Consider the following 26,089-nt stretch of genomic DNA (forward strand, 5'->3'; position numbering starts at 1 on the left):
ATGAATCAGTCTGTGCTGGGAACTTAGTGCAGGAGCTGAAGGTGGAGAACTGACAACCCTGACAACCCAGGACATGGCGCTCAGCGCTGGGACCCAGAAGGTGAGTTATAATGGTAATGCTGCGACCTGTGCTGTTGTACTACAAGTGCCAGCAGAACACTGAACAATTGTACTTCTAGGCTCTAACTCTGAGGACCCATCTGGGGAACTACAAGTCTCATGCTGATTTCACAAATTACTTTATCAGCTCCAGTCATTGTGAATTGATGCTTCACATGTACAAGTACTACAAGTCCCAGCAGAACATACCAGATATTATTCACAGGCTATTCCAGTAGTCCAAAATGTTCTAGTGTAACCTAAGCGGCCAATGTCTCCTATCTCTCGTAGAACTACAACTCCCAGCAAAAAAACAGGGCTTTCTCAGACGCCCCAATAGCTAACCTAATGATACATGTCAACCTCCTGTACGAGCGCAGAACAGATTGCCATTCAGGAGCCCCAGAAAGCTGGGGGACCACCTACACACAAGGTGGGACGTTGCCCCTCAAGTAGACGCCTGTTTTCCCAGAAACAGATATAACAATGTAACCGCGGAAGAGAAATATTTTACAGTCAGAAAAAAAGAAACAATGTAACAATTTACATTTGCTGGGGATATTTATTATGGGGGGGTCTTTTAGTATGTGCCCCCTGTAAGATCAGCACTGACTCTCTATACAGGGGGCTACTTATATAGAATGAAGGGAGCAGAAGATTTGCAGGAAAACCAATCATCCAAAGTCCAGAGTAATAGGTGACTAATGATCGCCGGACCCCCATGTGTCCTCGCAGTGACTGGTGGCAGCCTGCACTGTGTCAGCCAAACACTTCACCAACACAAGAGGTTCTCAGGAGAAGTATAAATAATACCGCAAGAGAAAATCACCGCTCTGCAGAAAGGGAAAAGTGGCTGCAGCAGCTCGTAACCTCCGCTCACTGCACACCTGTACTGGAAACCTGGAGAGCAAATACTTCTCAGAACTCGGCTCCAGCAGTCAGGTCCGTAATCGTAGGCCTGCACCCAACTCCTGCCTGCCGCCATCCACCCGACTATATTGATTAATCAGCCTTACGTGACATCATCGGTGCGGCATGACGCACAAACACCGTAATGGCCGGGGGAAGACGGCACGTAAGAGGCGATTCTCAGGGACTGGGAATACTGACCTGACTGCTGGACCTGAGACCAGAAAATTCACACGCTCATCTCTACTATCAACCAATCAGCAATTCCTCAAATGTATTATATGTACACAGTGACTGCACCAGCAGAATAGTGAGTGCAGCTCTGGAGTATAATACAGGATGTAACTCAGGATCAGTAATGTATGTACACAGTGACTGCACCAGCAGAATAGTGAGTGCAGCTCTGGAGTATAAGGTTATGTTTCCATATTTCACATTTGCTGATGATTTATGGGTCAGATACTCGTATTTCTCGGCTGTTTCTCGCATTGTTCGGGCAGGTTATTGCTCTCTCTGGTCCCCGTATTGTCAGACGTCTGGTTGCCCTCGCCCAGCTCCGGTGGATGGGTTACTCGCCGTCCTGTATTTCTCGGCTTCTAGGTCTGGATTCCTCCATGGTGCCTTCGTATGGTGATTATGTAGACGTTCTGGCTGTGGTGCGGCTGAGATACAGCCGGACAGGTAACCGCACCCAGTCTGTAAATGAACCCTATGAAAATAACTCTACGCCGTGAAGCTGAATGTAGACGATTCTGGAACCTGAGGCAAGAAAAGAACATGAAAACTCTTGTCAGACACGGCAAAGCAAGGTCGGGGAACGTGTATGTGGCACCAGGACGGCAAAAACAGATGGTGCTCGAAATAATCCCCAAGTGTTAGCGCTTTCCTGTAGGTTCTCTCAGATAGTATCACACAGGCAGGATTAGATACACTGGGGCAACAGACAATTTCACACCTGATGGGAATGGATACACTTAATCAGCAGAGTATCGTGATCGGCTTGGATACATGCTCTATGTACATTATCAATGCTGATGAGCAACTGTGCTCAGAAAAGTGTTATCTGAGCATGCTCAGGTGCTGAGAGAATTTGGCGTGCTCGAATAATGTTTGAGTCCCCGCGCCTGTAAGTCTCACCGCTGTTCCACAACCACAACACATACAGGGATTGCCTGACAGCCATAAGCCATGCAGCCGGGAATCCAACATATTTTTCGAGCACGTCGAATTCTCTCAGCACCCGAGCATGATAACACCTTATCCAAGCACACGCGCTCCTCACTATTTCATAGACATGGATTAGATACACTAGCTCTATATGTATCACTCATGACAAGCTCGGATACATGAGCGCGGTGTCATTGGGGGTAATGTGGCTGCTCCTGTGTTTCCTCATGTATCTGTGATAAACATGCTGGACCAGAGATCACTGGTGATCTGCAGCCCCAGACCAGAGATCACTGGTGATCTGCAGCCCCAGACCAGAGATCACTGGTGATCTGCAGCCCCAGACCAGAGATCACTGGTGATCTGCAGCCCCAGACCAGAGATCACTGGTGATCTGCAGCCCCAGACCAGAGATCACTGGTGATCTGCAGCCCCAGACCAGAGATCACTGGTGATCTGCAGCCCCAGACCAGAGATCACTGGTGATCTGCAGCCCCAGACCAGAGATCACTGGTGATCTGCAGCCCCAGACCAGAGATCACTGGTGATCTGCAGCCCCAGACCAGAGATCACTGGTGATCTGCAGCCCCAGACCAGAGATCACTGGTGATCTGCAGCCCCAGACCAGAGATCACTGGTGATCTGCAGCCCCAGACCAGAGATCACTGGTGATCTGCAGCCCCAGACCAGAGATCACTGGTGATCTGCAGCCCCAGACCAGAGATCACTGGTGATCTGCAGCCCCAGACCGGGAAGCTCCAGCTAAAAGCCTCAATTCTGGAGGAAATGGCGGCAGATCCAGGTACACGACTCCGGATGCTCCTTCGGTCGTCGGAGGTTTATTCTCCTACTTCATTATTATTGAGAAGTGATTCCAGATGCAGACAGTTTACTCCCAGTCTCTGACTGCACACCGGTCCTATTGTATAAAGCTGCAGGGCCAGGATTCCGGGGTCTGCACAGTACTGAGATTTACAGGTGAGACCCCCGGCTGCAGAGACGCGTGGGGCTTATTAATGTGCTATATAAAGTGTGTGGCCCAGATGTATTATCGCCATTGTGCTGCGCACCCAAAAGTGCGGCTCTATCTGCTGTTAATAATTAACTTGGTCTTTGAGATGGAAGATGGCGACTTCTGTTTACTGAAGATAAAGTCGCCCCAGAGTCAATAACCTAAAATCCGGCGTCTCGAAGGCTGCAATCACATGTAATGATCCGCTAGATTCTGCAGATGTGAAGGCAAAATACTGGACCTCAAAATGGGTCCCCTGTAGTGGTGAGCGAGTGCTCTCATTGCTCGGGTTTTCCAGAGCACACTCGGGGGTCCTCCCAGTATTTGTTAGTGCTCAGAGATCTAGTTTTCATCGCCGCAGCTGAATGATTTACAGCTACTAGCCAGGCTGAGTACATGTGGGGGTTACCTGGATGCTAGGGAATCCCCACATGTACTCAGGCTGGCTAGTAGCTGTAAATCATTCAGCTGCCGCGATAAAAACTAAATCTCCGAGCAGTTACAAATACTCGGAGGTCACTCGAGCAATGAGTATACTCTCTCATCACTAGTCCCCTGTCCTTATTCCTGAATCCCACTGATCTCAGGACCACCCGCTGTGTTATGAATGGGCATTACCAGACTAAGGGGCTTGTGGCAAGAGCTGGACTGACCAGAGACCAGAGGGGCAGCATTGGGTGGGTCTGCGGGAGGGAGATCGATGCCTCGCCTGCCCCCGTGTACATTGTTGGGGGTGTCAGTAAATGGAGGCAGATCAGAGGTTGTAGAGGTTTCCACAATTACTGCAGCTTTAACCCTGTGCCGTATAAGCCTGAATTCCCACAATGAGGATTTGGTGCAGGTTTTTTGTGCGGCATTTCTGCACCCATTTGTGTTTTGTTTTTCAGCTGCAGTTTTTTTTTCTTCTCCTTTTTAATATGTTGTGTTTTTAAATCAAACCACCTTTTTTGGAAACTTTCTGTTACTTCACTTTGTAGAAACTTTATTGATAAAGTCATGTGCGGACAGCGGACTACATCTACTTTTACCGCGTTTCTGCTGCCCAAATGCATGTGTGGAGTCTCCGCGTCTCATTCTATTCTATGGAGAAAATGTGCAAATAAAAACCTATTTTCTGCAAAAGTAATTGACATGTTAGAGATTTGAGAAATGCACCGCGGGTCAATTTCCACAGCGTTAAAGCACGAGATTTCCATAGAGATCAGCCACATATGTTGGGGTTTTTTTTTTTTTGCACAAAAATACGTAGTAGAAAAAGCGCATCAGTGCTCATAATGGGAATGTAGACTACAGGGCGAATACTCAAGAGACGACCAGAATCCCAAAATATGGTGCAATCCCATCCACATACATTGCACTGTGAAGTGTGACATATTGTCGACAGTTTGTTACAATGTATCCAGTCCAGACAATGCTGAGACTAAACATTAGCTTCTGATCTCAGGCTCTTATCTGCACTGATACATTGTAACAAATGCCCTTCTTGTAGAATCACAGCTGTCACAGAGCTCCAGGATCCCTACTCCAGGCTGGGAGCTGGCAAGGATCAGACTTGGCTTTGATCTCTGAATCTATTGTTTATTTTTAAAGGACCTTGAACTTATTGTCTTCTGACAGGAGGATTATATGAAGCTGTCATGCTCTGGGTGGGAAACCTGCTGATAATCCATAAAAAAGTTGCAAAACTTTTCTTTAGGCAATGTTGGGAAGTTTTTTGTTTTTGATTGGGGGCACAATCCTCAACTTGATCTAGACATTAGGTAAATTAAAGGGAAATCTAAGAATTCTTCTAGCCTAGGCTGGGGGGGGCACATACTTTCTTAGAGGACTCAAGCATGGCCGAGCACAATACCAGCTGCTATTTAACGCCTATCGAATGGGGAAAAAATAAAATATAGCCGGAGATAATCCTATTATAACGGTGGCATTGCAGCCGCGCTCACATCCTGGAGGTACATGGCGTTCCCTACAGTCTCCTTCATTTCTCAGAGGTCGCATTCTGTAATTTCGCCCAAAAGTAGGAATTTTTGAAGAGATGAAATATAAAGACGTAATGGAGGGACGATCTGTAATAACAACACCCAGCGATCAGAGCTAGGGGGTCCGCTGAGGCCCCCAATCATTTTCTAATAATTTATTTCTGTTTCTCTCAGGGTGATGGCGGTACTGCAATTTTTTTTATCATGTTCTTAACTGATCTGGTACTACTGCTCCTAGCTGGGGTGGGGGATTAAGTCACATAGGAGAACAGCAGTGAATTTTCCCATGGTTATTAGATCCCACAGACCTGGCACAGGACATCGGTAGATGGCTGACACTGGATGACCCCAAAAAGGCATTTTAGCAGTCGCTCCTGGTGTTAATAGTAAGTCTGTCTGCAATAAACTCAGTAGCTCCCTCTAGTGGCAGCTGTAGGCAGCCTGAATTTCCCTATGTAAAGCAATAGTCTATACTGTGAGTCTGGGCTGAGCACAAAGACTTGTAGTGAATAATGTCCCTATGAAAATCGCACCTTTAGTCCTGTAATGCCGGACTCTCTCCAGAACCTGGACTTTAAAAAATATGCTAATTAGGGTACTCGTTGCACTCTGGGTGCAGCCAAGAGTCTTGGCGGACTGTTGCGCCCACTTGTTTTGCATGTCCCCGCCTCCCTCACTGGTGACTGACAGCACTGACATGCCGGAGCTTTTTTTTGCAGACAGTGCTCACTTGCGCTCCTCCCGTCTATGGGGCCGATTCATTAAAGCTGGCATTGCACACATTACTTTTATGGTAGGACTCACTGGAGCATGGGGCCTTGAATTCATTAAGATGCACACACCACTTAGTGAATGTCGTGCACCTTCTCAATGGCTTACGCCTCCAATCGTGTGGCCGGAAATGCTACTCGAGTCAAGGACTGGAGTAGCATTTCTGGAGGAAGAAAAGTCATCACTTTTGCTGCTTCAAATTGGTGTAAAAGCACAAAAAATTGCAATATTTTGCACATCACACTGAAAAGTCAGGGGGGTTTTTTGTGCTAAGTGTTTTACTCTAGTTTTTTTGGCAAACCTACGTTGATCATTTGTCACCTATGAGCTTGAATTATGCTGCCTGGGATGACACGTTTCCTTTTAATGCTATGAACGAGCAGATGAAGAATTAGTGCTCTATATCAGAAAAGCTCTAATCCCTATAGAGTGCACTGCTACATCTGCAACATTCCCACGTAAATACCATCTGAGCCCTCAGTTATCACCTACTCCCTCAGTCCGTTTTCCAGTGCGAGTTATAGCTCCATGATAAGCAAGGAATGCACGAAGTACAAGCAGAGTTTATTCTCCACCTCACACTTTCAAATAATAAAAAACCATGTGTCTATTTTCCTGGTTTGGTGAAGTCTTGCAAAGTCTCGGAGAAGCTGCCAGGTTTATTTCTGTCTTCTGTGACAGAGGTGACGGTTGCAATGAATTCATGTGACATGACATATCTTCACTAAACAAACTAAGCCCCTGGGACCATAGGACCGTGCTGCTAGAGCTTCCAGCCGGCTGCATGCGAATGATCTCAGGCAGGGACCGAATACCTTCCACAAAACACAATATAGTCTGACAATAGCGCCTTGCTCCTAAGGGGGGACAGGTGAGGCGTATTAGCGCATGCCTTTCTGGTTATCTCAAACCAATTTAATCTTCACATGTTTAAAATAGACTCAAAGTGATGGTTGAATGCAGCATTAAAGATGGGGAACATTCCCATCTTCCTCCATCACTGTTATTCCTCCTGTGATCACATTGTGTTACTGTAATTGACTGTCTCTAATGTAAGACGTGAAGGTAAACTCAAGGGCACCGCTATGGGGTCTGCAGACAGGCCACAACTCTGAGCGAGCCTGTGCAGTGTTGTTTCTTTCCACGGGTATTAACCCATTAACAAATAAAGTAAAGAGGAGCAGAAGTGGCAACAATTGCAGATAAAGGACACTTTTTGAGATGTTCAAAATAATCTGTAATTCTCATCTACGTTCTTATTTTTTTTAAGTCTTGCACCATGTGACTACAACTGAATATGCCCAATCATTGATAATCTTAGAATGTGATGCCATAAGTAATGGCTGATTGCAAAAACTGTGAACACCTGTTAGCTGCATGTATCTTACAGATGTGTCCTCTTATTTTCCAGATGCTGCTGGGGCAGCAGGGTGCAGAGAGAGGTCCTCCCTGTGTGAGGTGTAAGGGGACGTGCACAGGATTCCAGACACACTCCTGGAGGTAAAGTCATTAGACGGTGAACTTCTGCACAGTGAGAATGGATTGAATCCGGAAATAATCAGGAAATATGTCTGGCTTATAATGTGATGTATCTTCTGGATTTCTAATCACTGCATTTTGCAGCAAAAAAAACCTAAATCATCATCAAATGATAAAATACGAGCTTTGTTTCTTATTTGAGTAAAGCTATGTAACAACAAACATGTTCACTATGGCAGCTGCCACGAGGTTTGTCACCACTTCTAAGATACAGTGTGACACAGCCCTTACACTTTTATCTCTGAGGACTCCCAGTTACTGCAGGGTCCCTGGACCGCCCCACCTTGACAAGTGCAGATAGTCTACGGGGTACGCGTAATATGTGCAATCACACAGGGTATAATAGGGGCATGGTGAAATGCCACCAATGCCTATGTTCATCATTCTTACGGAGTAGCAGTTTTATTTCACCATTTTGTAGCTTTTTGCCTGATTTTGTTTGATGCTGTTATTTGGTGACTGTGTGTTGGTATTGTATGGCGGTATTTAATTACTGTGTGATACTATTACTGTATACTATGTTTATTGTTTTGAAGCGTATGGCATTGCTATTTAGACGGTGGTTTCATAGTATTATTTGGCCACCACAGAGTATGACGCTGTCTTAGACGCCATATGGCGGCATTACTGCAGCACTGTATACAGAGAAAGGCGCCAACATAAGGTACCACCCAGATGAACATCCAGCATAATGTAGAGCAGGTTTATTCAGACCACCATGCATCATGACAAACCCTAATGGCAGTAAAGAATGAAGCATTATATTTACGGGCTACTTAATTGCTGTCAGGAAAGTCATGCACACAGAAAGTAGGGGGGAAACGACATTAGGCGGTGATGAGTGGAAGCAGCGAGCGAGACGCATAATCACAGATAGACGATGCCATAAAAGCAAAGACAAAATGAAACCGAATAAACAAACATTGTAACAAACGTGCAGCGAGATGACAAATGAAGGCGAGCGATCGGGGTGCTACTTCAGCAGACTCTTAGTGAATTATTAATGATGATCATCTGTAGCCGGAGAGAGAACAAGCTCCTATTCATGTCAAAGAGAAACATTCTGGATCGTAACCGGCGCGACAAATGAATATTCTGTATCAATCACGCGACTCAATAATGAAGCAATTTATGGAGCGTATCTGGCGCTATAAGTAATTCCGAAAATGAGGGGAACATATTGACTCGTTATCCTGTCTGGTCTCCGTAATCTGCAGCTTTTAGTGCTCAGCCAGCTGTCTGCAAGGTCTCGTGCTCGCTCGGCTGATCACTGACGCAAAGCGAGCGATAAACTCGCAAAACTACAAACTAATGAGCGAGCAGTCGGAAAAATAAACCGCCAGGTCTTCAGACTCGGCTAATTGCTGCATGGAAACTCCTCAATTAACTCGAGGTTTTCATTCTTTTGATATGGTGCGGGCCCAGGGAGGTTGCTGAAGGTTTGGGTTTGTGACCAGCCGTCCATAACACGATGGACGGGGGCGACGTCAGGGTAACGAGGGGTGACACATTACAAATTCTCTTGGTCTTGAAATGTCTCGGAGGGGCGCTCTCATTATCTGGAAATGAAGTTTAATCACCACATAATGAATACTTCTACAATTTCCTAACGTACTTGTTACATCAATTCTCCCCCATTTTAAAGATCTGTTTGCTGCCAGTGACTGAGAACACTTGTGCAGCTGCAGCCTGGTAGCAGCTCCTCGACTGTCACCGCAGAGTGGATACAATTGTATCCAGTGCGGACAATCCTCTGTGAGCGCCAGACTGAGACATTGTAGCCACCAATGAGATTGGTGCGGCCGATGATGCATTTAGCTCGCAGAGCATTGTGTGAATCGGATACAACTGTATCTACCAAGAGCGGCAGCGACTGTGCGCAACCACAACAATGTTCTTATTGACTGACAGAGGCCTTAAAAATGGGGAAGAATCGAAACACAAAGTGTATCAGAAAGTTGTAGAGTAGAGATTAAAGGGAATGTCTCACCAGAAAATGACATTGTTTAAATCAGGTTTTTGTGTTCTTACTTTTTTTTTACTTGTTTTTTTTTCTCCAGAAAATGCACATGTACATTAGCAGCAATAAACAATCCTATCTACTGAACTCAAGCATCTAATGAGCCTGTGCAAAGGTCATTGTGAAGGGAGGGGGAGGAGGTGATATGTGATTGATACAACTCTATACACAGTTGATACTCCGCCATTCATTGTACAGGAGAAGGAGGTGAGCTGTGACATCGCCTATTGTGAATGGTGGACCCTGTGTTATCTACTGTATATAGTGGTGTTATCAGTCATTGTACAGGGGGAGGAGGTGAGCTGTGACATCACCTATTGTGAATGGTGGATCCTGTGTTATCTACTGTATATAGAGGTGTCATCAGTCACTATATAGGAGGAAGAGGTGAGCTGTGATATCACCCATTGTGTATCTGCTGTATATAGAGGTGATAGGTCATTGTACAGGAGGGGGATATCGCAGTGCTATCAGGTGTATTTATTATGTAGCCACTGGCGGTTCCACTATGGCGGACCGCGGAGGGCACAGACTGCTCAGAACCACTTCCATCCCAGGACGCAGATCCGTCTTCTCCACCATTCTCTCGGTTCTGCTGGTCCAGTGTTGTCTTGCACAGAGGTCAGTATTGTCCAGCGGAGCACAGTCCATCCCCCATGGGGCTAGGTATTATTTTAAGAGGCGCCATTTCTGTGTGAGAAGGCAGTGAGGAGGGCGTCATCCTGTGTGGGCCATAAAGAGGGACAATACTCAGTGCTGCATTATGGTGGCACTATCACTGTGTGTGGCCATAGGTGGGCGCTATTAATGTCCCCCAAATGCTCCCAGTACTGCAGCAGTAGAGCACGGCTAAAGGGACATCTGGATGGGATATTTGTGTGGAGGGCGAATAATATTAATAATAATAATAATAATAATATTATCTCACCCTGGGTCCTTGTGGCTTCAGCTGGTGCAGCATAACGGGGGTATTTATGGGGCTGCTGAGGCAGATGACAGCGCCATATGGGGCACCAAATATTCGATCTGCTGTACTGGGTGTAGGGGCAGAGCTGCATCTGATATATAAGGCCTATTATTACTTGCTGTCTTCAGGCCGCCATTACATGGGCTTCAGCAGATTTACCTGGGATATGGGGAAAGGCCGCCCCGGTGCCTGTGCTGATCCCATCAGAGCGGACATAAACCCGGCAGTAATCAGGACGGCGCTGCCGGATAGAATGGGTGTCTGGCTCTGAAGTTGAGAATTTTTGGATAAAGGAAAGGTCGGGCCGGTATCTCCTCTGTGGTGGGAGGCTGCAGGAATCTGGAGCACAAACTTCTGTGTCCCCCCGAACATAAGTGGGGTCAGCAGGAGACGTGATGCGGCCACAATAATGAAGGCTGGAAAAGTCATCACTGCCAGGAAATGTATGGTCCATTCAGCGCAGACCCTCTATGCACAGCGCAGACCCTCTATGCACAGCGCAGACCCTCTATGCACAGCGCAGACCCTCTATGCACAGCGCAGACCCTCTATGCACAGCGCAGACCCTCTATGCACAGCGCAGACCGAGGCCGTCACCCCAACAACTGCAGTATTATCCCACCACAACGTGTGCACCATAGGGCAGTGTCATTTAATAATGGCATGGTGTTATTATTTCAGCTCTGATTTATAGCATTACCTGTTGCTGGGTGGTATTATATAGTGGCGTTATTTCAGCACTTTATAGAGGTATTATTTATGTACTCTGTGGTGACTTTATTTAGGCACTGTCTGGTGGTATTATGGTGGTATAATAATATATTAGTATTATTTATGCATTCTGTAATGGTATTATATTTGCTCTGTTTGGCGCTATTATTTGAGTTCTGTATAGTGGTATTATTTATGCACCTTATTGTGGTGTTATTTGAACACTTTGGTATTTTTTATGCATCTTTATAGCATAATTTTTTCTGTATTGTTTAAGAACTCCAAAGTCATGAGTATTTAAAGATTACAAACTCGGGAGAAGGTCTTGCTGCCTTCAGACTTTTGTCCGTCTCAGCCAAAACCTGCTAACAGATTATTTTTAATATGTAATCTGACAGCAGCATGATGCAGGAACTGAGACCCTGATTCCAGTGACGTGTCACTTACTTTACTGGGTGCAACTGTTATGATGGAGTCACTGTTTCCTCTGCAGAAGAGCTCAGAATGCTGAGCTGTGTGTAACCCCGCCCACACACTCCTGATTTGGCAGCTTCCTGTGTATAACCCCACCCACACCCCTGATTGGCTGCTTCCTGTGTATACTGCATCAGTGCTGGGTGGTGTGGTTGGACCAGGAGTCACAAGACACCTAGTCCATTAGTGATAATCTCCTGCTGATAAAACACTGATTGTATTGAAACAACAACACACAGCCCAGTAAGTGACACATCACAGTAATCAGGGTCTCTGCCCCTACATTATACTGCTCTCTGATTTATATAGCAAAAATCTGGTGACAGATTCCCTTTGACTTATCACAGAGTGACGGTTTCATACCTGGTTATGCGTCATAATTAGAATTTTTGACCTTTTATTAATGACATTACATTATTTTATTTCCCAATAACTATATATATAAGCACATTTTTCAGTTGACAAGTGTCTAGTCCATGAATGCAATGCTATAGTGGCAGTGAAGACTGAGAAGGAGCAGAGGACAGGATGTAGCCCCCATAACGATGCAGCTGTATACATCACTGGACCTATAGGGAGCAGTGCAGCAATCCTTATGGGAGTCTTGTTTTCATCTTCTCCTCATGTAAAAAAACAATTCCCATTATTGCAGGAAATGGTGCGGGCTGTGCCAGTGCCCCCGTGAGGACCACTCTCTACCCACAGAAGTAGAAGAAGATCACCGGATCGGGCAGCTGCTCTCTGATACCCGGTACTCAGGCCTGACTGCACGTGTAAAAGGCAGCGAGGGGGCGCGAGTCTACAAAAGGAATCGTATGATCATCACCAACCCCATTACCTCCCGAAAAGATCCCACCTTCCTCACGGTCACCTACGAGTGGGCACCTCCTGGGCTCAACCAGAAACTGGTACGATCATCATACTGCACGTTCATGGCTCCACCAGTCAAAGCTAAGTACAGAGGTTTACAAGCCCTAGAAGGTTTCACACTCGAGGAGTAATATACGGAATCTTCTTCGTAATTCCATCTCCTTCCCCAACTTCAACTTTCTATAAATGTTTTGCACCCAAAAAATTGACGGAAAATTAAAGGTTAACCCTAAAAGGGGAGTGGAGGGAGATGCAGCTGCAGTTGAGACTTCATGCTGTGAGAGGGAGGAGGGAGTGGCAGAAAAAAAGGTATCTGATTGGTTTAGAGCACACAGGTCCAGTCTGACATCACCACTCTCCACGTCTACAGAGAAGCAATGGGCAGAAACAGGAGCCAGAGGGAGGGAAGAAATCCAGAATCTTCATTTCTAACATATTGGGGGATTTATTTGGTAACAATAGATGAGTTTATAACTCTTTGTAACTTATGATAATGTCTGATAATCGGTGCTTCTCCAGGCCATGCGCTATATGGAACTAATCCCGAAGAAGCTGCAGCCCGTAGCTGGCACAGAAGGGGCACATTACCGACGTCTACAGCTGGTAAAGCAGTTACCAGTCCATGACTATGACCCAAAATATTGCAAAGGGCTGATGGAGGGTGAGAAGCCTATAATGGAGGCGCATGTGGAGAAAATCAAGGAGAACGTGATGGGGGTGGCAGAGGTGGCCTTACCCTGCAGCGCCAAGCAAGAGGAGAAGGACCCTAATGCCACAAAGACGACCAACAGCGCAGCTGAGGAGCCTGTGGACCGGACGGATTATGTGAGTATCATGGTCGCCCGGCTTCTCCGATACCCTGATATAGTGCAGACTCTCATCTCTGTATTGCTGCAGTTGACACTAGAAGTTTCCATCCACTATATAAAGACACATCTGCCCTTAGCCTGAATGACTTGGGTTAGACGTTTGGGATCTCCTTCCACAAGCTTCTCACAATAGTTGGTTGGAATTTGGGCCCATTACTCCTGACAAAATTGATATAACTGATCCAGTTTTGTAGGTCGCCTTCCTCGCATCGCATCGGCCTTTTTAGCTTTGCCCATATATTTTCCATAGGATTGAGCTCAGGGCTTTGTGATGGCAGCTCCAAAACATTGACTTTGTTATCCTTAAGCCACTTTGCTACCATTTTGGCAGTATGCTTCAGGTCATTGTCCATATTGAACACCTGTTTCCGCCCAAGCTTTAACTTCCTGGCTGTTGTCTTGAGATGTTTCTTCAGTATTGCCACATAATCTTCTTTTCTCATGATGCCATCTATTTTGTAAGGTGCATCTGTCCCTCCTGCAGCAAAACAACTTCACAACATGATGCTGCCTCCCCCGTGTTTCACAGTAGGGATGGTGTTTTTAGGATTCCAAGCTTCTCCCGTTTTCCTCCAAACGTAACGATGGTCATTATGTCCAAAAAGTTCCATTTAAGTTTCATCAGACCGCAGGATATGTCTCCAAAAATTTAAGGTATTTGTTCCTGTGTGCATTTGCAAACATTAATCTGGCTTTTTTTTATGTTTCTTTTGGAGTAATGGCTTCTTTCTGGCAGAGTGGCCTTTCAGCCCATGTTGATACAGTACTCTTTTCACTGTGGATATTGACACAATGTTACCAGCTTCCACCATCATCTTCACAAGGTCTTTTGCTTTTGTCCTTGGGTTGATATGCACATGTCGGACCAAAGCACGTTCATCTCTGGGACACAGAACCCTTCTCCTTCCTGAGCGGTATGATGGCTGGACATTATCATCTTTTTTGTACTTGCATATAATTGTTTGTACAGATGAATGAAGCACCTTCAGGTATGTTCAAATAGTACCCAAGGATGAGCCAGACATGTGCAAGTCCACAATTCTCTTCCTGATATCTTGACTGATTTCTTTAAGCTTTCACATGATGCTACACAAAGAAGCAGTGTGTTTCAGGTGTGCATTAAAATACATCCTCAGGTGTGTCTCTAATTAACTCAGATGTTGCAGTCCAGAATTGTTTAATGGCATAGTAATCTTAGTGTATGGAAACTTTTGACTTTGTAGTAAATAGAGAATGTTTTAAGGCATTTTTTCCCTCTCTCTCTCTTTGTTCTGGCATTTGGCAAATATTAAGTTATGGTAATCCTAATCGTCCTAAACCGGGAAATGTTTATTCTGATTTCATGTCAGATATTGAGAAAAACCTGCAGATGCGTCTTTATATATGGTGGATGGAAACTTCTGGTTTGTACTGTATATATTTTAGTAGATTGGCTGTGTGACAATAGTACTCACCTGTCCAACAGAAAGACAAATTGAATTTTTTTTTAACACATATAGAGAAAATAACATTTCAGTATTTTTATTTTTCTCCTCCAGTTGTGCGAGTTTTGCCAGCAGCTAATGCCTGCTGATGCCCCAGCCGTCTATGCCGACCGGGCAGGGTACAAGAAACAATGGCACCCAGCATGCTTTGTGTGCTGCCAATGTAGAGAACCCCTGGTGAACCTCATCTATTTCTGGAAAAGCAATCGGCTGTGGTGTGGGAGACATTACTGGGAAAGCGAGAGGCCACGGTGCACTGGATGTGATGAGGTGAGAACAGTGACCCACTATGTGTACTAGTAAATATAACTACTATAATACTGCCCCATGTACAAGAATATAAGTACTATAATACTGCCCCATGTACAAGAATATAACTGCTATAATACTGCCCCTATGTACAAGAATACAACTACTATAATACTGCCCCTATGTACAAGAATATAACTACTATAATACTACTCCTATGTACAAGAATATAACTACTATAATACTGCCCCTATGTACAAGAATACAACTACTATAATACTGTCCCTATATACAAGAATATAACTACTATAATATTGCCCCTATGTACAAGAATATAACTACTATAATACTGCTCCTTATATACAAGAATATAACTACTATAATACTGCCCCTATGTACAAGAATATAAGTACTATAATACTGCTCCCTATGTACAAGAATATAACTACTATAATACTACTATGTACAAGAATATAACTACAATAATACTGCCTCTATGTACAAGAATATAACTAATATAATACTGCCCCTATGTACAAGAATACAACTACTATAATACTGTCCCTATATACAAGAATATCACTACTATAATATTGCCCCTATGTACAAGAATATAACTACTATAATAATAATAATAATCTTTATTTATATAGCGCCAACATATTCCGCAGCGCTTTACAGTTTAACAGTTTCAAACACAAAAGTCATAAGTAACAACGTTAACAATACAATAATTAAAGCAAAATAAGACGACCCTGCTCGTGAGAGCTTACAATCTACAATGAGGTGGGGGAGATACAAAGTACAGGTGTGTATTTACAATGATGTATTTACAATCATGGTCCAGCCATCTTCAGGGGGTGCGGGATAGATGGGGATAGTGAATGGGCTACACACACACACACACAAACATAACATAACTTTGATTAGTGAACGTGATAGGCCGCTCTGAACAAATGTGTTTTGAGCGAGCGCCTAAAACTATGCAAATTATGGATGGTCCTAATATCTTGGGGTAGAGCATTCCAGAGGATTGGCGCAGCACGGGAGAAGTCTTGGAGTCGGGAGTGGGAGGTACGGATTAGTGCAGAGGTTAGCCGAAAGTCATTTGCAGAGCGCAGTGGTCTGTTAGGCTGATAGACAGAAATGAGGGAGGAGATGTAAGGGGGTGCCACACTGTGGAGAGCTTTGTGGGTGAGAACAAGTACTTTGAATTGTATCCTGTAATGAATGGGCAGCCAGTGTAACGACTGGCGAAGAGCGGACGCGTCCGAGTAACGATTAGCCAGATGGACGACCCTGGCTGCTGCATTAAGGATGGACTGGAGAGGGGAAAGTCGAGTGAGGGGGAGGCCAATTAATAGAGCGTTACAGTAGTCCAGGCGGGAGTGGATCAGGGCGACCGTGAGGGTTTTAGCTGTCTCCATGGTGAGAAAAGGGCGGATTCTAGAGATGTTCTTTAGGTGTAAGCGGCACGAGCGGGCAAGAGATTGTATGTGGGAGGTGAAGGAGAGATCGGAGTCAAACATAACACCCAGACAGCGCGCCTGCTGCCGGGGTGTTATTATGGTGCCACCCACGGAGAGGGAAATGTCAGATTTAGGGAGGTTAGTAGATGGTGGGAGCAGTAGAAGTTCAGTTTTGGAGAGGTTGAGTGTCATGATCCCAATGGCAGGGGATCACTAAAGGACAAGCACAGATACAAACAAGCTCTAGGGCGATGGAACCTGAGCTGACCGCGACCCTGAACCTAACACACAAATAAAAGTAGCCGGGGAACGTGCCTACGATGATCCTAGACGTCTCGCTCCAGCCGAAGATCTAACTTCCCCTATTAGAAGAAACACAGACCTCTCTTGCCTCCAGAGAAATACCCCTCAGAAATAGCAGCCCCCCACATATAATGACGGTGAAATGAGAGGAAAGCACATACGCAGTATGAAAACAGTTTCAGCAAAATGAGGCCCGCTAAAGCTAGATAGCAGAGAATACAAAAGTGAACTGCGCGGTCAGCGAAAAACCCTTCAAAAAACCATCCTGAAATTACTTGAACTCATGTGCCAACTCATGGTACATGAGGAGCAATTTCAGCCCACTAGAGCAACCAGCAGCAAAGAATCACATATCTGCAGGCTGGACTAAAAACCAAATAAAGCAAAACACCAAAACAGGAAAATCCAAACTTAGCTTGACCAGAAGGTTCTAGGAGCAGGGAGCAGAGGTAACACGACACACTGGATACATTGGTAACCGGCGAGGAAATGCCAGCAAAGCCAGGTTAAATAGGAAACTCCCATATCCTGATGGAACAGGTGGAACCCAGAGACCCAGGAAAGACAAGTCACCCAGTACCATCAGTAACCACCAGAGGGAGCCCAAAAACAGAACTCACAACAGTACCCCCCCCTTGAGGAGGGGTCACCGAACCCTCACGAGAACCACCAGGGCGACCAGGATGAGCCCTATGAAAAGCGCGAACCAAATCATCAGCATGAACATCCGAGGCAACCACCCAAGAATTATCCTCCTGACCATAACCCTTCCACTTGACCAAATACTGGAGTTTCCGTCTGGAAACACGAGAATCCAAGATCTTCTCCACAACATACTCCAATTCTCCCTCCACCAGCACCGGAGCAGGAGGCTCAAGCGAAGGAACAACAGGTACCTCATACTTCCGCAACAACGACCGATGGAACACATTATGAATAGCAAACGATGCCGGGAGATCCAAACGAAACGACACAGGGTTAAGAATTTCCAAGATCCTATAGGGACCGATGAACCGAGGTTTGAACTTAGGAGAAGAGACCTTCATAGGAACAAAACGAGAAGACAACCACACCAAGTCCCCAACAAGAAGTCGAGGACCCACGCGGCGACGGCGATTAGCAAACTGCTGAGCCTTCTCCTGGGACAACTTCAAATTGTCCACCACATGACTCCAAATCCGATGCAACCTATCCACCACCATGTCCACTCCAGGACAATCAGAAGGCTCCACCTGACCAGAGGAAAAACGAGGATGAAACCCCGAATTACAAAAGAAAGGAGAAACCAAGGTAGCAGAACTAGCCCGATTATTAAGGGCAAACTCGGCCAGCGGCAAAAAGGTAACCCAGTCATCCTGATCAGCAGAAACAAAACACCTTAAATAAGTTTCCAAGGTCTGATTAGTTCGTTCAGTCTGGCCATTCGTCTGAGGATGGAATGCAGACGAAAAGGACAAATCAATGCCCATCTTAGCACAGAAGGTCCGCCAAAATCTAGACACAAACTGGGATCCCCTGTCAGAAACGATGTTCTCAGGAATCCCATGCAAACGAACCACATTCTGAAAAAACAGAGGGACCAACTCAGAGGAAGAAGGTAACTTAGGCAAGGGTACCAGATGAACCATTTTAGAAAAGCGATCACACACAACCCAGATGACGGACATTTTTTGAGAGACAGGGAGATCCGAAATAAAGTCCATGGAAATGTGCGTCCAAGGCCTCTTCGGGATAGGCAAAGGTGACAACAATCCACTGGCCCGAGAACAGCAAGGCTTAGCCCGAGCACAAACCTCACAAGACTGCACAAAAGAACGCACATCCCTCGACAAGGAAGGCCACCAAAAAGACCTGGGCACCAAGTCTCTAGTACCAAATATTCCAGGATGACCTGCCAACGCAGAAGAATGGACCTCGGAGATGACTCTACTGGTCCAATTATCCGGAACAAACAGTCTTTCAGGCGGACAACGATCAGGTTTACCCGCCTGAAACTCCTGCAAAGCACGTCGCAAGTCTGGGGAGACAGCAGACAAAATCACCCCATCCCTAAGGATACCAGAGGGCTCAGAATTTCCAAGGGAGTCAGGCACAAAACTCCTAGAAAGAGCATCCGCCTTCACATTCTTTGAACCTGGCAGGTATGAAACCACAAAATTGAAACGAGAGAAAAACAGTGACCAACGAGCCTGTCTAGGATTCAGACGCCTGGCAGACTCAAGGTAAATCAAATTTTTGTGATCAGTCAAGACCACCACACGATGTCTAGCACCCTCTAGCCAATGACGCCACTCCTCAAATGCCCACTTCATGGCCAAAAGTTCCCGATTACCAACATCATAATTCCGCTCAGCCGGTGAAAACTTTCTAGAAAAAAACGCGCATGGCTTCATCACTGAGCCATCGGAGCTTCTCTGTGACAAAACCGCCCCCGCTCCAATCTCGGAAGCATCAACCTCAACCTGAAAAGGGAGCGAAACATCAGGCTGACGCAACACAGGAGCAGAAGAAAACCGGCGCTTAAGTTCCTGAAAGGCCTCCACAGCCGCAGGAGACCAATTAGCAACATCAGCACCCTTCTTAGTCAAATCCATCAAAGGCTTAACAACACTAGAAAAATTAGTTATAAAACGACGATAGAAATTAGCAAAGCCCAAGAACTTCTGTAGACTCTTAAGAGATGTAGGCTGCGTCCAGTCACAAATAGCCTGAACCTTGACGGGATCCATCTCAATAGTAGAAGGGGAAAAAATATACCCCAAGAAAGAAATCTTCTGGACTCCAAAGAGACACTTTGAGCCTTTTACAAACAAGGAATTGGCCCGCAGGACCTGAAACACCTTCCTGACCCGCTGAACATGAGACCCCCAGTCATCAGAAAAAACCAAAATATCATCCAAATACACAATCATAAATTTATCCAGATATTCACGGAAAATATCGTGCATAAAGGACTGGAAGACTGAAGGAGCATTAGAAAGTCCAAAAGGCATCACCAAATACGCAAAATGGCCCTCAGGCGTATTAAATGCGGTTTTCCACTCATCACCTTGCTTTATTCGTATAAGATTATACGCACCCCGAAGATCAATCTTAGTGAACCATTTAGCCCCCTTAATGCGAGCAAACAAATCAGTCAACAATGGCAAAGTATACTGATATTTTACGGTAATCTTATTCAAAAGACGATAATCTATACAAGGCCTCAAGGAACCATCTTTTTTGGCCACGAAAAAAAAACCTGCTCCCAAAGGGGACAAAGATGGACGGATATGTCCCTTTTCCAAGGACTCCTTAACATAATCCCGCATAGCAGTATGCTCTGGCACTGACAGATTGAACAAACGACCTTTAGGAAACTTACTGCCTGGAATTAAATTTATAGCACAATCGCAATCCCTGTGAGGAGGAAGCGAACTGAGCTTAGGCTCCTCAAAAACATCCCGATAGTCAGACAAAAACACAGGAATCTCAGAAGGAGTAGATGAAGCGATAGAAATCGGAGGTGCATCATCATGAACCCCCTGACATCCCCAGCTTAACACAGACATTGATTTCCAGTCAAGGACTGGATTATGAGTTTGTAACCATGGCAGACCAAGCACTAGGACATCATGCAAATTATACAGTACCAGGAAGCGAATCACATCCTGATGAACAGGAGTCATACGCATGGTCACTTGTGTCCAGTACTGAGGTTTATTCATAGCCAAAGGTGTAGAGTCAATTCCCTTCAAAGGAATAGGGACTTCCAGAGGCTCCAGACTAAACCCACAGCGATTGGCAAATGACCAATCCATAAGACTCAGGGCAGCGCCTGAATCTACATAGGCATCGACGGAAATGGCTGATAATGAACAAATCAGAGTCACAGACAGAATGAACTTAGACTGTAAAGTACTAATGGCAACAGACTTATCAACCTTTTTTGTGCGTTTAGAGCATGCTGATATAACATGAGCTGAATCCCCACAATAAAAGCACAACCTTTTTTTCCGCCTATAATTTTGCCGTTCACTTCTGGACTGAATTCTATCACATTGCATTGTCTCAGGTGACGGTTCAGACGACACCGCCAAATGATGCACAGGTTTGCGCTCCCGTAAACGCCGATCAATCTGAATAGCCATAGTCATAGACTCATTCAGACCCGTAGGCGCAGGGAACCCCACCATAACATCTTTAATGGCCTCAGAAAGGCCATCTCTGAACTTTGCAGCCAGGGCGCACTCATTCCACTGAGTAAGCACCGACCACTTCCGAAATTTTTGACAATAAATTTCTGCTTCATCTTGCCCCTGAGAGAGGGCCAACAAAGCTTTTTCAGCCTGAATCTCTTGGTTAGGTTCCTCATAGAGCAAACCCAATGCCAGAAAAAACGCATCCGCATTAAGCAACGCAGGGTCCCCTGGTGCCAATGCAAATGCCCAATCCTGAGGGTCACCCCGCAGGAAAGATATAATAATCCTGACTTGCTGAGCAGGGTCTCCAGAGGAGCGAGATTTCAAAGAAAGAAACAACTTGCAATTGTTCCTAAAATTCAGAAAACGAGATCTATCTCCAGAAAAAAACTCTGGGACAGGAATTCTAGGTTCAGACATAGGAGCATGTACGACAAAATCCTGTATATTTTGAACCTTAGCGGCAAGATTATTCAGGCTGGAAGCCAAACTCTGGACGTCCATGATAAACAGCTGAGATCAGAGCCATTCAAAGATTAAGAGGAGGAGGAAGTAGCCAGGCTGCAATAAGGCTAGGCAGCAAACTCTGAGGGAAAGAGAAAAAAAAAAAACTTCCTCAGACTACTTATCCTCCTACTTCAGCCAATACAATTAACACTTTGTGGGCCGGTTATACTGTCATGATCCCAATGGCAGGGGATCACTAAAGGACAAGCACAGATACAAACAAGCTCTAGGGCGATGGAACCTGAGCTGACCGCGACCCTGAACCTAACACACAAATAAAAGTAGCCGGGGAACGTGCCTACGATGATCCTAGACGTCTCGCTCCAGCCGAAGATCTAACTTCCCCTATTAGAAGAAACACAGACCTCTCTTGCCTCCAGAGAAATACCCCTCAGAAATAGCAGCCCCCCACATATAATGACGGTGAAATGAGAGGAAAGCACATACGCAGTATGAAAACAGTTTCAGCAAAATGAGGCCCGCTAAAGCTAGATAGCAAAGGATACAAAAGTGAACTGCGCGGTCAGCGAAAAACCCTTCAAAAAACCATCCTGAAATTACTTGAACTCATGTGCCAACTCATGGTACATGAGGAGCAATTTCAGCCCACTAGAGCAACCAGCAGCAAAGAATCACATATCTGCAGGCTGGACTAAAAGCCAAATAAAGCAAAACACCAAAACAGGAAAATCCAAACTTAGCTTGACCAGAAGGTTCTAGGAGCAGGGAGCAGAGGTAACAAGACACACTGGATACATTGGTAACCGGCGAGGAAATGCCAGCAAAGCCAGGTTAAATAGGAAACTCCCATATCCTGATGGAACAGGTGGAACCCAGAGACCCAGGAAAGACAAGTCACCCAGTACCATCAGTAACCACCAGAGGGAGCCCAAAAACAGAACTCACAACAGTTGAGTTTCAGATAGAGAGCGGACATGATGTTGGAGACTGCAGACAGACAGTCAGTGGCGTTCTGTAGTACAGCGGGGGTAAGGTCAGGGGATGACGTATATAGTTGTGTGTCGTCGGCATAAAGATGGTACTGAAAGCCAAATCTGCTGATGGTCTGTCCAATTGGGGCCGTGTAGAGAGAGAACAGAAGGGGGCCAAGGACTGAGCCCTGAGGTACCCCAACAGTGAGAGGAAGAGGAGATGAAGTGGAGCCAGAGAACAGAACACTGAAGGAGCGGTCAGAAAGATAGGAGGAGAACCAGGAGAGAGCAGTGTCCTTAATGCCTAGTGACTGGAGCCTAGAGAGCAGGAGAGGGTGGTCAACAGTGTCAAAAGCTGCAGAAAGGTCGAGAAGAATGAGCAGAGAGTGGTCACCATTACGTTTTGCTGTCAGAAGGTCATTGGTCACTTTGATGAGTGCAGTTTCTGTCGAATGTAGGGGGCGGAAACCGGACTGTGAAGGGTCTAGGAGGGAGTGAGTGGAGAGGTAACGGGTAAGGCGGGAGTATATCAGGCGCTCCAAGAGTTTAGAGATGGAGATACTATAATACTGCTCCTTATATACAAGAATATAACTACTATAATACTGCCCCTATGTACAAGAATATAACTACTATAATACTACTCCTATGTACAAGAATATAACTACAATAATACTGCCTCTATGTACAAGAATATAACTACTATAATACTGCCCCTATGTACAAGAATACAACTACTATAATACTGTCCCTATATACAAGAATACAACTACTATAATACTGCTCCTATGTACAAGAATATAACTACTATAATACTGCTCCTATGTACAAGAATATAACTACTATAATACTGCTCCTATGTACAAGAATATAACTACTATAATACTGCTCCTATGTACAAGAATATAACTACTATAATACTGCCCCTATGTACAAGAATATAACTACTATAATACTGCTCCTATGTACAAGAATATAACTACTATAATACTGCTCCTATGTACAAGAATATAACTACTATAATACTGCTCCTATGTACAAGAATATAACTACTATAATACTGCTCCTATGTACAAGAATATAACTACTATAATACTGCTCCTATGTACAAGAATATAACTACTATAATACTGTCCCTATATACAAGAATATAACTACTATAATACTGCTCCTGTATACAATAATATAACTGCTATAATACTGGTCCTATGTACAAGAATAGAACCGCTATAATGCTGCCCCTATGTACAAGAATAGAACTGCTATAATGCTACTTTCTGTAGAGGAATGTGGATCACAGTAAGGAGAATCATTGTATATTCTTCATGTAACTTTTGTACTTTTCCTCCTGTAGATTATCTTCTCAGAGCATTTTCAGCAGCATGATGGGAAGACGTGGCACACAGAGCATTTTTCCTGTGCCGGCTGTGAGCAGTCCCTCGTTGATGGTCCCTATGTCCTGGATAGCGCTCTCCTCCTTTGCTCCACCTGTAGCAGGAGCAGAGCCGCTCATTAGATGGAGGGTCGCTGCAGCCGATCCTGGGGCGTCCGGTGGTTTCCTTCCGCCTGATGTAGGTCCTGGTCATCGTCATCTCTGGACTTTCCACCATGGGCACAGCATAGCGAGGAGCATCCTAGAGCCGGGACTGACCATTGTGCACCTCGCTGCTGGCAGATCCTGGGCGGATGTTTCAATGCCAAATACTGGAATACTAACAGATCTTCTATTTATTTTTCTTTGTTTATTGTTATCATTTGTGACTATTGAGCTCCAGATCACCATCTCCAGACCGACTCTAGATAACCAGGGCAGACGCCAACTCCAGAACTGAGGACCTTGTGTTGCTCAAAAAACGAGAAACTTTGCATGAAATTTCTCTATTGTAATGCCAGAGAGAGGATGTTTGTAGTCTGTAACCATGGAGACAAAGTGCAAGAATTTTCTAATTGAAACTATTTGTAAAGTTGATACATTTTTTTTTTTATTTTCATTGCACTGGATTTGAAAACAAAATGATCGCAAAAGTATACACATCCTTAAACCTCTATAGTAGGAAAAATTAGGGCAATAGTCAACTGATGAATTTGAGAGAAACATAAAATCCTGCCTGCAACATTTCACTGCACTGAGCGATAATCATCCATAAAATCAGTGATCAGATGATGTTTGTGTATAGCCAGCCATCAATGTTTCTTAATCTATTGTTTTATAATTCTGTTCATTAATATTTATTCTGTGTTTTCTATGCTGATAATCAGGGACAAGATAAGACTCCACCATGATCTCCAGATATAGGAAGGATATTCTATAAATTCACCACTAGGGGGAGTATAGTGACACATTTAAAGGGATTGTCCATCCTTGACTTTATTTACTTAAATTCATGTGTTTGGGGCTAAAAATATTTTTTCCATTTAACATACCTTAAAGTTGTTGTGATGTATCGCATTCTGGGCTCTTTCTTTCCCAGTACACTCAACGTCGATGTGGTTGTAACTTATCTGAGAAGAGCTCAGAAAAAGACAGTTAAAAGTTAAAAATAAAAACCCTTCTGTCAGATCTTCAGAATGAGCTCTCCGACAGATTCTTTGTTAACTCATTCTGCAGCCATTAATAGTCAGTGCAGCACAAACAGTAAAGAAGGCAAACAGTGCATATTTGTTAACAAAAATACATGTAAGTATCCTCTTTACAGGAGAGGTAATAACTTATCTATGAGTTGGAGCGGTCTGCAGAGCAGGTGACCGTGCAACGGCTCCACCACCGCTCCATTCACTCTCTATGGAATTGCTGAGAGCTGCAATCATCTTTTACCAGGATCTCCATAAAGGATAAATGGAGCATCTGTGGGCATCCCACCTTCCGCTTCCTGCGGTCGGCCCAGGTCCCAGTGCTCGGCGCAGGTCCCAGTGATCGGCCCAGGTCCCAGCGCTCGGCGCAGCTCCCAGCCATTGGCCCAGGTCCCAGCGATCGGCGCAGGTTCCAGCCATTGGCGCAGGTCCCAGCCATTGGCGCAGGTCCCAGCGATCGGCACAGGTCCCAGCGATCGGTGCAGATCCCAACCATTGGCGCAGGTCCCAGAGATCGGCACAGGTCCCAGCGATCGGTGCAGATCCCAACCATTGGCACAGGTCTCAGCGATCGGCCCAGGTCCCAGCGATCAGCGCAGGTTCCAGCCATTGGCACAGGTCCCAGCGATCGACGCAGATCCCAACCTTTGGCACAGGTCCCAGCGATAGGTGCACGTCCCAGCGATCGGCGCAGGTCCCAGCGATTGGCCCAGGTCCCAGCGATCGGCCCAGGTCCCAGCGATAGGTGCACGTCCCAGCGATCGGTCCAGGTCCCAGCGATCGGCCCAGGTGCCAGCGATCGGTGCAGGTCCCAGCGATTGGCACAGGTTCCAGCCATTGACACAGGTCCCAGTGATAGGTGCACGTCCCAGCGATCGGCCCAGGTCCCAGCGATAGGTGCAAGTCCCAGCGATCGGCCCAGGTCCCAGCGATCGGCCCACGTCCCAGTGATCGGTGCAGATCCCAGCGATCAGTGCACGTCTCAGCCATTGGCGCAGGTCCCAGT

At 45.4% G+C, this 26,089-nt stretch overlaps 1 protein-coding gene across 1 annotated transcript; it reads left to right on the forward strand.

Moving 5' to 3' along the window:
* LMCD1 (LIM and cysteine rich domains 1) lies at positions 1 to 25,084 on the forward strand. Its single transcript, XM_069736196.1, is given in 7 exon segments — positions 1 to 23; positions 25 to 100; positions 7,349 to 7,437; positions 12,301 to 12,556; positions 13,038 to 13,343; positions 14,926 to 15,141; positions 23,867 to 25,084. Coding segments are annotated over 7 exon segments (1,128 nt in total). The 3' UTR covers positions 24,029 to 25,084.
* Positions 25,085 to 26,089: the final 1,005 nt, after the last annotated feature.

The sequence above is a fragment of the Ranitomeya imitator genome, chromosome 8, assembly GCF_032444005.1.
Source record: "Ranitomeya imitator isolate aRanImi1 chromosome 8, aRanImi1.pri, whole genome shotgun sequence".
In the NCBI taxonomy this organism is placed as follows: Eukaryota; Metazoa; Chordata; class Amphibia; order Anura; family Dendrobatidae; genus Ranitomeya; species Ranitomeya imitator.